The sequence below is a fragment of the Hyperoodon ampullatus genome, assembly GCF_949752795.1.
Source record: "Hyperoodon ampullatus genome assembly, chromosome: 15".
NCBI classification, from domain to species: Eukaryota; Metazoa; Chordata; class Mammalia; order Artiodactyla; family Ziphiidae; genus Hyperoodon; species Hyperoodon ampullatus.
In genome coordinates this window covers 37,750,167-37,762,259 of record NC_136928.1, presented here as the reverse complement: position 1 = coordinate 37,762,259, position 12,093 = coordinate 37,750,167, and the positions used below count along the sequence as shown (strand labels likewise).

General features: G+C 38.9%; 1 protein-coding gene across 4 annotated transcripts in view; it reads left to right on the top strand.

Annotated features, from left to right (window-relative positions):
* The window catches only part of SANBR (SANT and BTB domain regulator of CSR), a gene marked incomplete at both ends in the record, with an annotated part of 69,569 nt that overhangs the window by 50,805 nt on the left and 6,671 nt on the right, over nt 1–12,093 (top strand). For all 4 annotated transcript variants that reach the window (XM_079721470.1, XM_079721469.1, XM_079721471.1 and 1 more), the window contains 4 exons: nt 7,802–7,893; nt 9,615–9,643; nt 9,722–9,795; nt 10,280–10,368. In XM_079721470.1, the coding sequence (XP_079577596.1) occupies nt 7,802–7,893; nt 9,615–9,643; nt 9,722–9,795; nt 10,280–10,368 (284 nt within the window). The remainder of the gene's footprint in view (nt 1–7,801; nt 7,894–9,614; nt 9,644–9,721; nt 9,796–10,279; nt 10,369–12,093) is intronic.

Genomic DNA, 12,093 nt, shown 5'->3' with positions numbered 1-12,093 from the left:
ATGAATTATTCCAGGTAAAATAGAAGAACCTTAAAATAATATATAGTTCCATTTTCTTCCCCTTCTTTGTGCTATTGTTGTTATAAATATATGTGTATATAAATATCATATATCATATGATATACATATCATACATTTATATATATATAAATGTATATTTTTGCTTTACACAGTTATATGTCATTTAGAGAAGAATAAAAGAAAATATATACAATTAGTCTTTTATATTTATCATTTGTCTCTGTATCTTTGTTACCATCTGATGTTATTATCTTTCATTCTGAAGGACTTCTTTCATTATTTCCTGTAGTGCAGGTATGCTAGTGAATTCTCTTATTTTTATTCATCTGAAAATGTCTTTATTTTACTTTTGTGGTGGTTTTTTTTAACATTTATTTGGTTGCACTGGCTGTTAGTTGCAGCAGGCAGGCTACTTAGTTGCGTCTCGAGGGCTCCTTAGTTGCAGCTCACTGGCTCCTTAATTGCAGCACATGGGCTCCTTAGTTGTGGCATGTGAACTCTTAAGTTGAGGCATGTATGTGGGATCTAGTTTCCTGATCAGGGATCGAACCGGGGCCCTCTGCATTGGGAGCGTGGAGTGTTAACCACTGCGCTACGAGGGAGGTCCCTTGCTTTTGTTCCTTTTTTTTATTTTTTTTTATTTTTTTTTTTTTTTGCGGTACGCGGGCCTCTCACTGCTGTGGCCTCTCCCGTTGCGGAGCACAGGCTCCGGATGCGCAGGCTCAGCGGCCATGGCTCACGGGCGCAGCCGCTCCGCAGCATGTGGCATCTTCCCGGACCGGGGCACGAACCCGTGTCCCCTGCATCGGCAGGCGGACTCTTAACCACTGCGCCACCAGGGAAGCCCTGTTCCTTTTTTTTTAATATAAATTTATTTAGAGAGGGCAGACAGCAGAAGCAAGAAGAACTACAATCCTGCAGCCTGTGGAACAAAAACCACATTCACAGAAAGATAGACAAGATGAAAAGGCAGAAGGCTATGTACCAGATGCAGGAACAAGATAAAACCCCAGAAAAACAACTAAATGAAGTCGAGAGAGGCAACCTTCCAGAAAAAGAATTCAGAATAATGATAGTGAAGATGATCCAGGACCTTGGAAAAGAGTAGAGGCAAAGATCGAGAAGATGCAAGAAATGTTTAACAAAGACCTAGAAGAATTAAAGAACAAACAAACAGAGATGAACAATACAATAACTGAAATGAAAAATACACTAGAAGGAATCAGTAGCAGAATAACTGAGGCAGAAGAACGGATAAATGACCTGGAAGACAGAATGGTGGAATTCACTGCTGCAGAACAGAACAAAGAAAAAAGAATGAAAAGAAATGAAGACAGCCTCAGAGACCTCTGGGACAACATTAAACGCAACAACATTCGCATTATAGGGGTCCCAGAAGGAGAAGAGAGAGAGAAAGGACCCGAGAAAATATTTGAAGAGATTATAGTCGAAAACTTCCCTAACATGGGAAAGGAAATAGCCACCCAAGTCCAAGAAGTGCAGAGAGTACCATACAGGATAAACCCAAGGAGAAACACGCCAAGACACATAGTAATCAAATTGGCAAAAATTAAAGACAAAAATTATTGAAAGCAATAAGGGAAATACGACAAATAGCATACAAGAGAACTCCCATAAGGTTAACAGCTGATTTCTCAGCAGAAACTCTACAAGCCAGAAGGGAGTGGCATGACATATTTAAAGTGATGAAAGGGAAGAACCTACAACCAAGATTACTCTACCCAGCAAGGATCTCATTCAGATTCGATGGAGAAATCAAAAGCTTTACAGACAAGCAAAAGCTAAGAGAATTCAGCACCACCAAACCAGCTCTACAACAAATGCTAAAGGAACTTCTCTAAGTGGGAAACCCAAGAGAAAAAAAAAGACCTACAAAAACAAACCCAAAACAATTAAGAAAATGGTGATAGGAACATACATATCGATAATTACCTTAAACCTAAATGGATTAAATGCTCCAACCAAAAGATACAGGCTCATTGAATGGATATAAAAACAAGACCCATATATATGCTGTCTACAAGAGACCCACTTCAGACCTAGGGACACATACAGACTGAAAGTGAGGGGATGGAAAAAGTTATATCGTGCAAATGGAAATCAAAAGAAAACTGGAGTAGCAATACTCATATCAGATAAAATAGACTTTAAAATAAAGAACATTACAAGAGACAAGGAAGGACACTACATGATGATCAAGGGATCAATCCAAGAAGAAGACATAACAATTATAAATATATATGCTCCCAACATAGGAGCACCTCAATACATAAGGCAACGGCTAACAGGTATGAAAGAGGAAATCAACAGTAACACAACAATAGTGAGGGACTTTAAGACCTCACTTACACCAATGGACAGATCATCCAAACAGAAAATTACTAAGGAAACACAAGCTTTAAATGACACAATAGGTCAGATAGATGTAATTGATATTTATAGGACATTCCATCCAAAAACAGCAGATTACACTTTCTTCTCAAGTGCACATGGAACATTCTCCAGGATAGATCACATCTTGGGTCACAAATCAAGCCTCAGTAAATTTCAGAAAATTGTAATTATATCAAGCATCTTTTCTGACCACAACGCTCTGAGATTAGAAATCAATTACACAGAAACATAAAAAACACAAACACATGGAAGCTAAACAGTACATTACTAAATAACCAAGAGATCACTGAAGAAATCAAAGAGGAAATCAAAAATACCTAGAGACAAATGACAATGAAATCACGACGATCCAAAACCTATGGGATTCACTTCTAAGAGAGAAGTTTATAGCAATACAAGCCTACCTCAAGAAACAAGAACAATCTCAAATAAACAATCTAACCTTACACCTAAAGGAACTAGAGAAAGAAGAACAAACAAAACCCAAAGTTAGTAGGAGGAAAGAAATCATTAAGATCAGAGCAGAGGGCTTCCCTGGTGGCGCAGTGGTTGAGAGTCCGCCTGCCGATGCAGGGGACACGGGTTCGTGCCCCAGTCTGGGAAGATCCCACATGCCACGGAGCAGCTGGGCCCGTGAGCCATGGCTGCTGAGCCTGCGCATCCGGAGCCTGTGCTCCGCAATGGGAGAGGCCACAGCAGTGAGAGGCCCGCGTAATGAAAAAAAAAAAAAAAAGATCAGAGCAGAAATAAATGAAATAGAAACAAAGAAAACAATAGCAAAGATCAATAAGGCTTCTCAAAGCTGGTTCTTTGAGAAGATAAACAAAATTGATAAACCCTTAGCCAGACTCATCAAGAAAAAGAGGGAGAGGGCTCAAATCAATAAAATTAGAAATGAAAAAGGAGAAGTTACAACAGACACCGCAGAAATACAAAGCATCCTAAGAGACTACTACAAGCAACTCTACGCCAATAAAATGGACAACCTGGAAGAAATGGACAAATTCTTAGAAAGGTGTAACCTTTCAAGACAGAATCAGGAAGAAATAGAAAATACAAACAGACCAATCACAAGTAATGAAATTGAAACTGTGATTTAAAATCTTCCAACAAACAAAAGTCCAGGACCAGATGGCTTCACAGGTGAATTCTATCAAACATTTAGAGAAGAGCTAACCCCCATCCTTCTCAAACTCTTCCAAACAATTGCAGAGGAAGGAACACTCCCAAACTTGTTCTACGAGGCCACCATCACCCTGATACCAAAACCAGACAAAGATACTACAAAAAAAGAAAATTACAGACCAATATTACTGATGAATATAGATGCAAAAATCCTCAACAAAGTACTAGCAAGCAGAAATGAACAACACATTAAAAGGATCATACACCGTGATCAAGTGGGATTTATCCCAGGGATGCAAGGATTCTTCAATATACGCAAATCAATCAATGTGATACACCATATTAACAAATTGAAGAATAAAAAACATATGATCTTATCAAAATAAAAAACTTTTAAATATTAACAAATAAAATCCAGTAAAAAAAAAAAGGTTAATATATCAAGTAATTGACCAAGTAATGTTTATATCAGGAATGCAAATTTGGTTTTACATTTGGAAATACATTCCACCATATTAACAGAATAAAGGAGAAAATCCATATCATCGTCTAAAAAAGAATTTATTAATTTTATTAATTTATTTTTGGCTGTGTTGGGTCTTCGTCGCTGCTCACGGGCTTTCTGTAATTGCAGTGAGCAGGGGCTACTCTTCTTTGTGGTTCACGGGCTTCTCATTGTGGTGGCTTCTCTTGCTGCAGAGCACGGGCTCTAGGTGCGCAGGCTTCAGTAGTTGCAGCACGTGGGCTCAGTAGTTGTGGCTCCCGGGCTCTAGAGCACAGGCTCAGTAGTTGTGGCGCACGGGCTTAGTTGCTCCGTGGCATGTGGGATCTTCTCGGACCAGGACTCGAACACGTGTCCCCTGCATTGGCAGGTGGATTCTCAACCACTGCACCACCAGGGAAGCCCCTTGCTTTTTAAAAAAAATTAATTAGTTATTTATTTATTTTTGGTTGCTTTGGGTCTTCGTTGCTGCACGCGGGCTTTCTCTAGTTGCGGCGAGTGGGGACTGCTCTTCATTGTGGTGTGTGGGCTTCTCATTGTGGTGGCTTCTCTTGTTGCAGAGCACGGGCTCTAGGCACGCGGGCTTCAGTAGTTGTGGCACGCGGGCTCAGTAGTTGTGGCTCATGGGCTCTATAGCACAGGCTCAGTAGTTGTGGCACGCGGGCTCTATAGCGCAGGCTCAGTAGTTGTGGCACACGGGCTTAGTTGCTCCGTGGCATGTGGGATCTTCTCAGAGCAGGGTTCGAATCCATGTCCCCTGCACTGGCAGGCAGATTCTTAACCACTGCGCCACCAGGGAAGTCCCTGCTTTTGTTTTTGAAGTACAGTTTTTTTGATATATAATTCTTTGTTAATAACAATTTTTTCTTTTTGCACTTTAAATACGTTGTTTCAATGTCTTCTGGCCTTGATTGTTTCTGATGAGAAGTCAGTCATTGTGATAAAATTGGTCTCATATATTTCAATATTTTTCCTTGTTTTTTACAGAGGCTAAAATTTCCGATGGTGGTGGTTTTCATTCTTGTCTTGTTCTTTATTCAATGATAATGCCTTTGGTGTTTAACCATTAAACATAATATTGGCCAGAGTTTAAAAATAAATAAATATGTCATTTCAATTTCTTCTGGCCTCCATTGTTTCTGATGAGAAGTCAGTCATTGTGATAAAATTGTTCCCCTCTGTATGTGATGTGCACTTTTAATCATGCTGCTTTTCAGATTTTCTTTTTATCTTTAACTTTTAGAAGCTTAACTATGATATGCCTAGATGTGACTTTCTTTGTGTTTATCTTACTTGGGATTTGTTGACCTTCTTGGATCTGTAAATTAATGTTATCTTACAATCGTTATTTCTTTAAGTATTTTTTTCCCCTTTCTCTCACTCGTTTTCTGGAGCTCCAGTACACCTATGACCTTTTGAAAACTTCACATTCACTGATTCATTTTTCTGCCATTTCACATTTTCTCTTGAGCCCATCTGGTACATTTTTTCATTTCAATTATTGTGCCTTTCAGCTCTAGAATTTCCCACTGGTTCTTTTATACTTTACGTTTCTCTTTTGAGATTCTCTATGTGCTTACTCAGTACTACCATTTTTCCTTTGAACATATTTATAATAGTTGCTTTGAAGTTATTGTCTCCTAAGTCCAACATGCTGGCCCTTTCAGAATCAGTTGCTATTGACTGTTTCTTTTCTGAGTGTTTTCTGACTGTTTCTTTTCTTTTTACTTTCTTTATCTCATAACTTTTCGGTGAAAACTGGACATCGTAGATTATCTCTGTGCAACTCTGAAATCTCTTTTGTTCTTCTGAGGATTTTGGGGATTTTTGTTCTAGTAAGCAATTAACCTGCCAGAGCCAAACTGCAAAATCCGTCTCCTGGCTGCTATGCAGTGGATGGTGTTTTTCATAGGTTTTTTGGCTGCTGACTGCTACTGCGTTAGCATGCCCCCCCAGGGGCCACACCAGCCTGTGTAGTTTAGTGGTCAGCCAAGGATTTGGACAGAATTTATATTCATATTTGGGGGCTCACCTGCTTAGTGGTTTCGTTGCTTTTTGGGTTCCCTCCTAGATTCCTACTTGTTTTTCCAGTTCCCAAGTCTGACCTCTGATACCTCAAGCCTATAAGACTCTCAGAAGCTCAAGCTAAAGGCAGCTTGGGGAAATCATTCAGTCAGAAGGCACAAGAAACCCCCACATCTCGCAAAGAACAGTTCCGTCTTGCAAGGATCAACACCCCACCCTAGTTTCTGCTTGCCTTTTTAGCGGGGCTTCCTAGGGTCTCCCATATACCTGCAGAGATTAGCACTCAGCTAGGAATTTGGGCATAGTTTATACTCACATTTTAGACCTCAAGTCTCTTTCTTGCTTCCATATTTTCCCCTTTAAATTTTCAGCTTCTTGGGGATTCCCTGGCAGTCCAGTGGTTAGGACTCCACGCTTCCACTGCAGGGAGCATGGGTTCAATCCCTGGTCAGGGAACTAAGATCCCACAAGCCACGTGGCACGGCCAAAAAAAAAAATTCCAGCTTCTCTGTTGCTTCGAACTTTATCATCTTCTCCCTAGAACTCAAGGCTGTAATTTTCCTCCCTGAACTGGGAGGTGGGGAAGTGCCCTCAGACAAGAAAGCCACAAACTCACAGCTCTTAGCTCTTGCATCTTTCAAACATAAACATTGAACTTTCTATCTTCCTTTGACTATTCCCCAGTACCTGCAGATGGTTGTTTATAATATTGTTCTTCTGTTTTTAGGGAAGGAATTATCCAACCTTTTCACACTGCCATTATCATATGTCCCACCTTATCATGGCTTTTAGAAATTTTATAACACTTAAATCTCCCACTTTAACAAAGAGACACGTCAGGGGCTCAGGGCTTGCCAGCAGGCAAATAAATCTATTCAGATTATTGATGTTGTTTTGTCTTTATTCTGTTATCTTCAAAATTATCTTCTATGTAGCACATTTTACAGGTTTTTCATTTATGGTAGTGATAAAGTTTCCCTTTTAAGATAGAGCAAAAAGTGTGAAGGTGGTGTACAAATAATTGATATTTGGGAAACAGTGATCTAATGTGATATTCTTAACCTTCAAACATTGTTTTTAGAGAAATACTTCTTTCCCCTCCCTCTTTTTTGCCTCTCTCCTTTCTCCACTAAACTGTCAGCCAGAGTAAAGCAGAATACTGACTGCAGGAATGCCTTAGTTTCAAATATACTTTGTCCCAGATCTGGTTTTTCACAAGATCATTTATGTTCGACCTCCATTTTTACCTTCATAGCCCACCTCCTGCATGAACAAAAGACATTTTAAAGATTTTTTGTGAGCTCTTCTCTCCTCCCATTCTCAAATTGTGTTTTTCTGGGTTATAGTTATTTTTTATATAAAAAATTTGGAATTAGGAGGTGTGACTCCACTGTCAAATTAGATTCAGAGAAAGAAATATGAATAATTTCCCCAACATTTTTCTGTATTTAATTTCACTGGCACTTGGAATTCATTGCCCTCATTTTTTCCGCAAAGATTTTCACTAAGTAGAAAGAAGAAAAGTAATTAAAATGAACCTCTGTAAAGCACTTTTAGTTTGATTTCTCCATATAGTTACTTTTTATCCCAAGGTAATTTGTTAGTTTTTAAAAACAATGTTTTATTTTTCAGTGGTTTTATTGTTTGAATGTGACAAGTGCATGAGGAAAGTATATGGGACTTATGCTTATAACATTGACCTTCTGTTATCAGGGAAAAAGGAGAAGCCAAAGAAATTCACTAAACAACCAAAAAAGCAGATGTCTTCACCCTGTGGTCAGAAGAAAGAAAAGGCATTGGAGAAGGTAACACTAAATTATCTATTACTATTCTAAAGTTCATATTGAGAAATAAGCAGGTACAGCCAGGAAAAATTCAAAAAAGAAGAGTAATGAGTGCCACAGTGGAATGCTAGCAGTGTAAAAATGAGTGAAGAATCACTATAAAGACTGAGATTAAAGATCCCTAAGGTATATTGACACATGAAAAAAGGAAAGTGAGTTTGGGGAAGAGAAATTAGGGGTTTGGGATTAACATATACAAACTACTACTATATATAAAATAGATAAACAACAAGGTCCTACTGTATAGCACAGGGAACTATATTCAATGTCTTGTAATAAACTATAATGGAAAAGAATGTGAAAAAGAGCATATATATATATATAAACCGAATCACTTTATACCAGAAACTAATACTACATTGTAAAGTAACTATACTTCAATAAAAAGAAAAAAAGAAAAAAGGAAAAGTGCAGAGCAGTATGTATGGTGGCATATTATGCTACCATTTTTGTAGAATAGACGAAGGAATATGTATGAATTTTCTTGTATATCCATAAAATATCTGTGGAAAGCTATACAAGAAATTGATAAAATTAGTTGCCCCTAAGGAAGGGAACTGAATGTCTGGGGGGCAGAGGCTTTTTAATATATGTGCTGTTTGTAGTTCTTGGATTATGAACCAGTATTACTTATTCAAAAAATAAGTAGGGACTTCCCTGGTGGTGCAGTGGTTGAGAGTCTGCCTGCTAATGCAGGGGACACGGGTTCAAGCCCTGGTCTGGAAGGATCCCACATGCCGCGGAGCAACTAGGCCCGTGAACCACCACTACTGAGCCTGTGCGTCTGGAGCCTGTGCTCCGCAACATGGTGCCCGCGCACCATGATGAAGGGTGGCCCCCGCTTGCCACAACTAGAGAAAGCCCTCGTACAGAAATGAAGACCCAACACAGCCAAAAATTTTTTAAAAAAATAAATAAATAAGTAGGCTTTAAATTTTTTTTTTTTTTTTTGCGTTATGCGGGCCTCTCACTGTTGTGGCCTCTCCTGTTGCAGAGCACAGGCTCCAGACACACAGGCTCAGCGGCCACGGCTCACGGGCCCAGCCAGTCCGCGGCATGTGGGATCTTCCCGGACCGGAGCACGAACCCGTGTCCCCTGCATCGGCAGGCGAACTCTCAACCACTGCGCCACCAGGGAAGCCCTAAATTTTTTAAATAAATATTTTATGATCTTTTAAAATTATTCTTATTTCCCCATGCCTTCAAAGGAAGGAGTAAAAAGCCAGGTAGGAATAAGAGAACAGTATAACTACAGTTGGCTAAAAGAGAAACTATAGATTCTAAAAATGTGTGAAAAGCTGGGGTTCAAACAAGTTCCACACAATATATGTTGGACGGGTTGTACGTTCATCTCCATGTTAAGGACCACAGGCACAGAATGAGTGAATTCTAAAAGATTGCATAGAGGTGGGGGGCTTCCAGTTCAGACAAATAAAACTGGGTTCAAATTCTAGGTCTGTTTCTCTGTGGAAAGTTTCTTAACTTCTCTGAAGCTGTTTATTATAGAGATAATAGTAGCACCTATCTCACACAGTAGTTGCAAGGCTTCAGTGAAAGAATGCTTGTAATGCTCTTGGTACAGTATCTTGCACCCAATAAATGTAAACTCTTTTTGTATTACCTATAACGCTAATCAATAAATATGTTCTAATTGGGCCTTAATGTTGTCTACTTTTTTTTAGTCAACTTCTAGAGATGTGTCTCCTTTCATGTGAGTATTGCTCCTTAATCCAGTCAGATGTTCACTGTAAAAGCATCAGTACTGATTTTTGTTTAATTTTTTCAGTAGTGTGAGTATGCAGAAGAATAAGTGGGATGCCACAAGATCCTTGAGATTCAACCAAGATGCACAAAGAGAAGATGGTAAGTTTTATTATTTGTGTAATGTACAAATTAGCTCTAAATAGCAATGATAGGAATCTTTTATTTTATGAAGTATGCTGAATAGCTTTAAAGATTTCAACTGGAATAAGGCCCAGAATTAGCACATTCCCTTAGGCATCAACCAGAGTTTCATTACTAGACAATCCCAGTAGATAATATGTTGTTTTATGTATCTGTCATTTTGCGGCCTCTCAGACTGACTTTCACCCAGTACTTCCACTCTCAAGAAGGCTGAATATGTCTTAGGCTGATTTACAGTAATATTAAAAGCAGCACAGTTATCTGTATATGAGCCATTTTGCCACTTGCAGCCTAAAATCCTTCAAAGATAAAAAGGTTTATGTGTTTATAAATAATATCCAATGATATTTTCATAAACTCTTGATGATTGCAATCTTCTTTAAGAAATAAAAGTAATAAAACATCCTCATAAAAAGTAAGGCTTATTAATTTTTACCTTCAGATCAACGGCGGATGTCTGAAATTACAGGGCACCTAATAAAGATGAGATTGGGTGATCTGGACCGAGTCAAGTCAAAGGAAGCAAAAGAAGTAAGAATTATGTACTCGTGTACTGTGCTTGCTTGGATATGCCTTCCTACTTTATTTTCATCATAAGTATAAAGATGCTTTGTAATTTTAAAAGAGTAAATTTTTAATGTATTTTTATATTCTGTACCAGTTAGCCAGTTTGTTCACATAAGCTTTTCACCACCTCTTACAGTCCATAGGTCCTCTCTATAACACACATAGTAAAGTATGTTGTTACTGAAAGTGTAATGTCCAACCAAGAGCAGATTAACTCTGTACTGCAGACTGTCCAGAGGGTGACCCCTGGAAGTTGCTAATTTTCATCAACTCTGCATGCAGTGCTTAGACATTATCTTTAAAATAAGATGTTATCTTTAAAATAAGATGTTATCTTGATGAAAATGATCACAAGAAATACCTTACTCTTACTGAATTACATGTTAGTCATAACATTATGTATCATCATTAGTACCAGTATTATGTATTCACAGTAACACTTGCCCCTAATTCTTTTTTTTTTTTTTTTCCTTTTTTGCGGTACACGGGCCTCTCACTGTTGTGGCCTGTCCCGTTGCGGAGTACAGGCTCCAGATGCGCAGGCTCAGCGGCCATGGCTCACGGGCCTAGCCACTCCGCGGCATGTGGGATCTTCCGGGACCAGGGCACGAACCCGTGTCCCCTGCATCGGCAGGCGGACTCTCAACCACTGCGCCACCAGGGAAGCCCACCGCTAATTCTTTTATTTAAAAATTTACTTCCCTACAAGAACAAAACACAGGAAAAAAATCTTTATCACCATGGGTTAGGCAAATATTTCTTAGCTACCACACCAAAAGCATTATCCATAAAAGAAAAAAATTGGCAAATTGGACTTCATCAAAATTTAAAACTTCTTTTTGAAAGGCATTATTAAGAGAATGAAAAGACAAGCCATAAACTATGAGAATATATGTGTAAAATATTTATCTGGTAAAGGATTTGTATCCAAAATATATAAAGAATTCTCAAAGCTCAATAATAAAATAAACAATCCAATGACAATAAGTGGGCAAAAGATTAATCGTACACTTCAGAAAGAAGGGATACAGGTGGCAAATAAGCACAGGAAAAGATGCAACATCATTTAGTCATTAGGGAAATGTAAATGAACACCTCAGCAAGATACCACTATACACCCACTAGAATGTCTAAAAAAGTTTTGTTTTGCTTTGGTTTGGTTCTTTTGGCTGCATTGGGTCTTCGTTGCTGCACACGGGCTTTCTCTATTTGTGTCGAGCAGGGGCTCTTCTTCGTTGTGGTGTGCGGTCTTCTCATTGTGGTGGTTCTCTTGTGTGGAGCACGGGCTGTAGGCATGCGGGCTTCAGTAGTTGTGGCTTGAGGGCTCTAGAGCGCAGGCAAGCTCAGTAGTTGTGGCACACGGGCTTAGTTGTTCTGCAGCTAAGAAAGTTTTTTAAATATGCTGGCAAGAATATAGAGCAACTGGAACTCTTGTATATAGCTAGTAAGGCTGCAAAAGGGAATGCCTACTTGGGAAAACAGTTTAGCTGTTTCTTATAGCATTAAATGTTTACTCACCATACAGATCATTTCACACATGTCTTTACTGTGGCTTTATTTAGAATTGCCAAGAGCTAAAAACAACCCAAATGTCCTTTACATGATAAATGAGTAAGACTAGAATAGATAAAAAGAATGAGCTATTGGGGCTTCCCTGATGGCGCAGTGGTTGAGAGTCCGCCTGCCGAT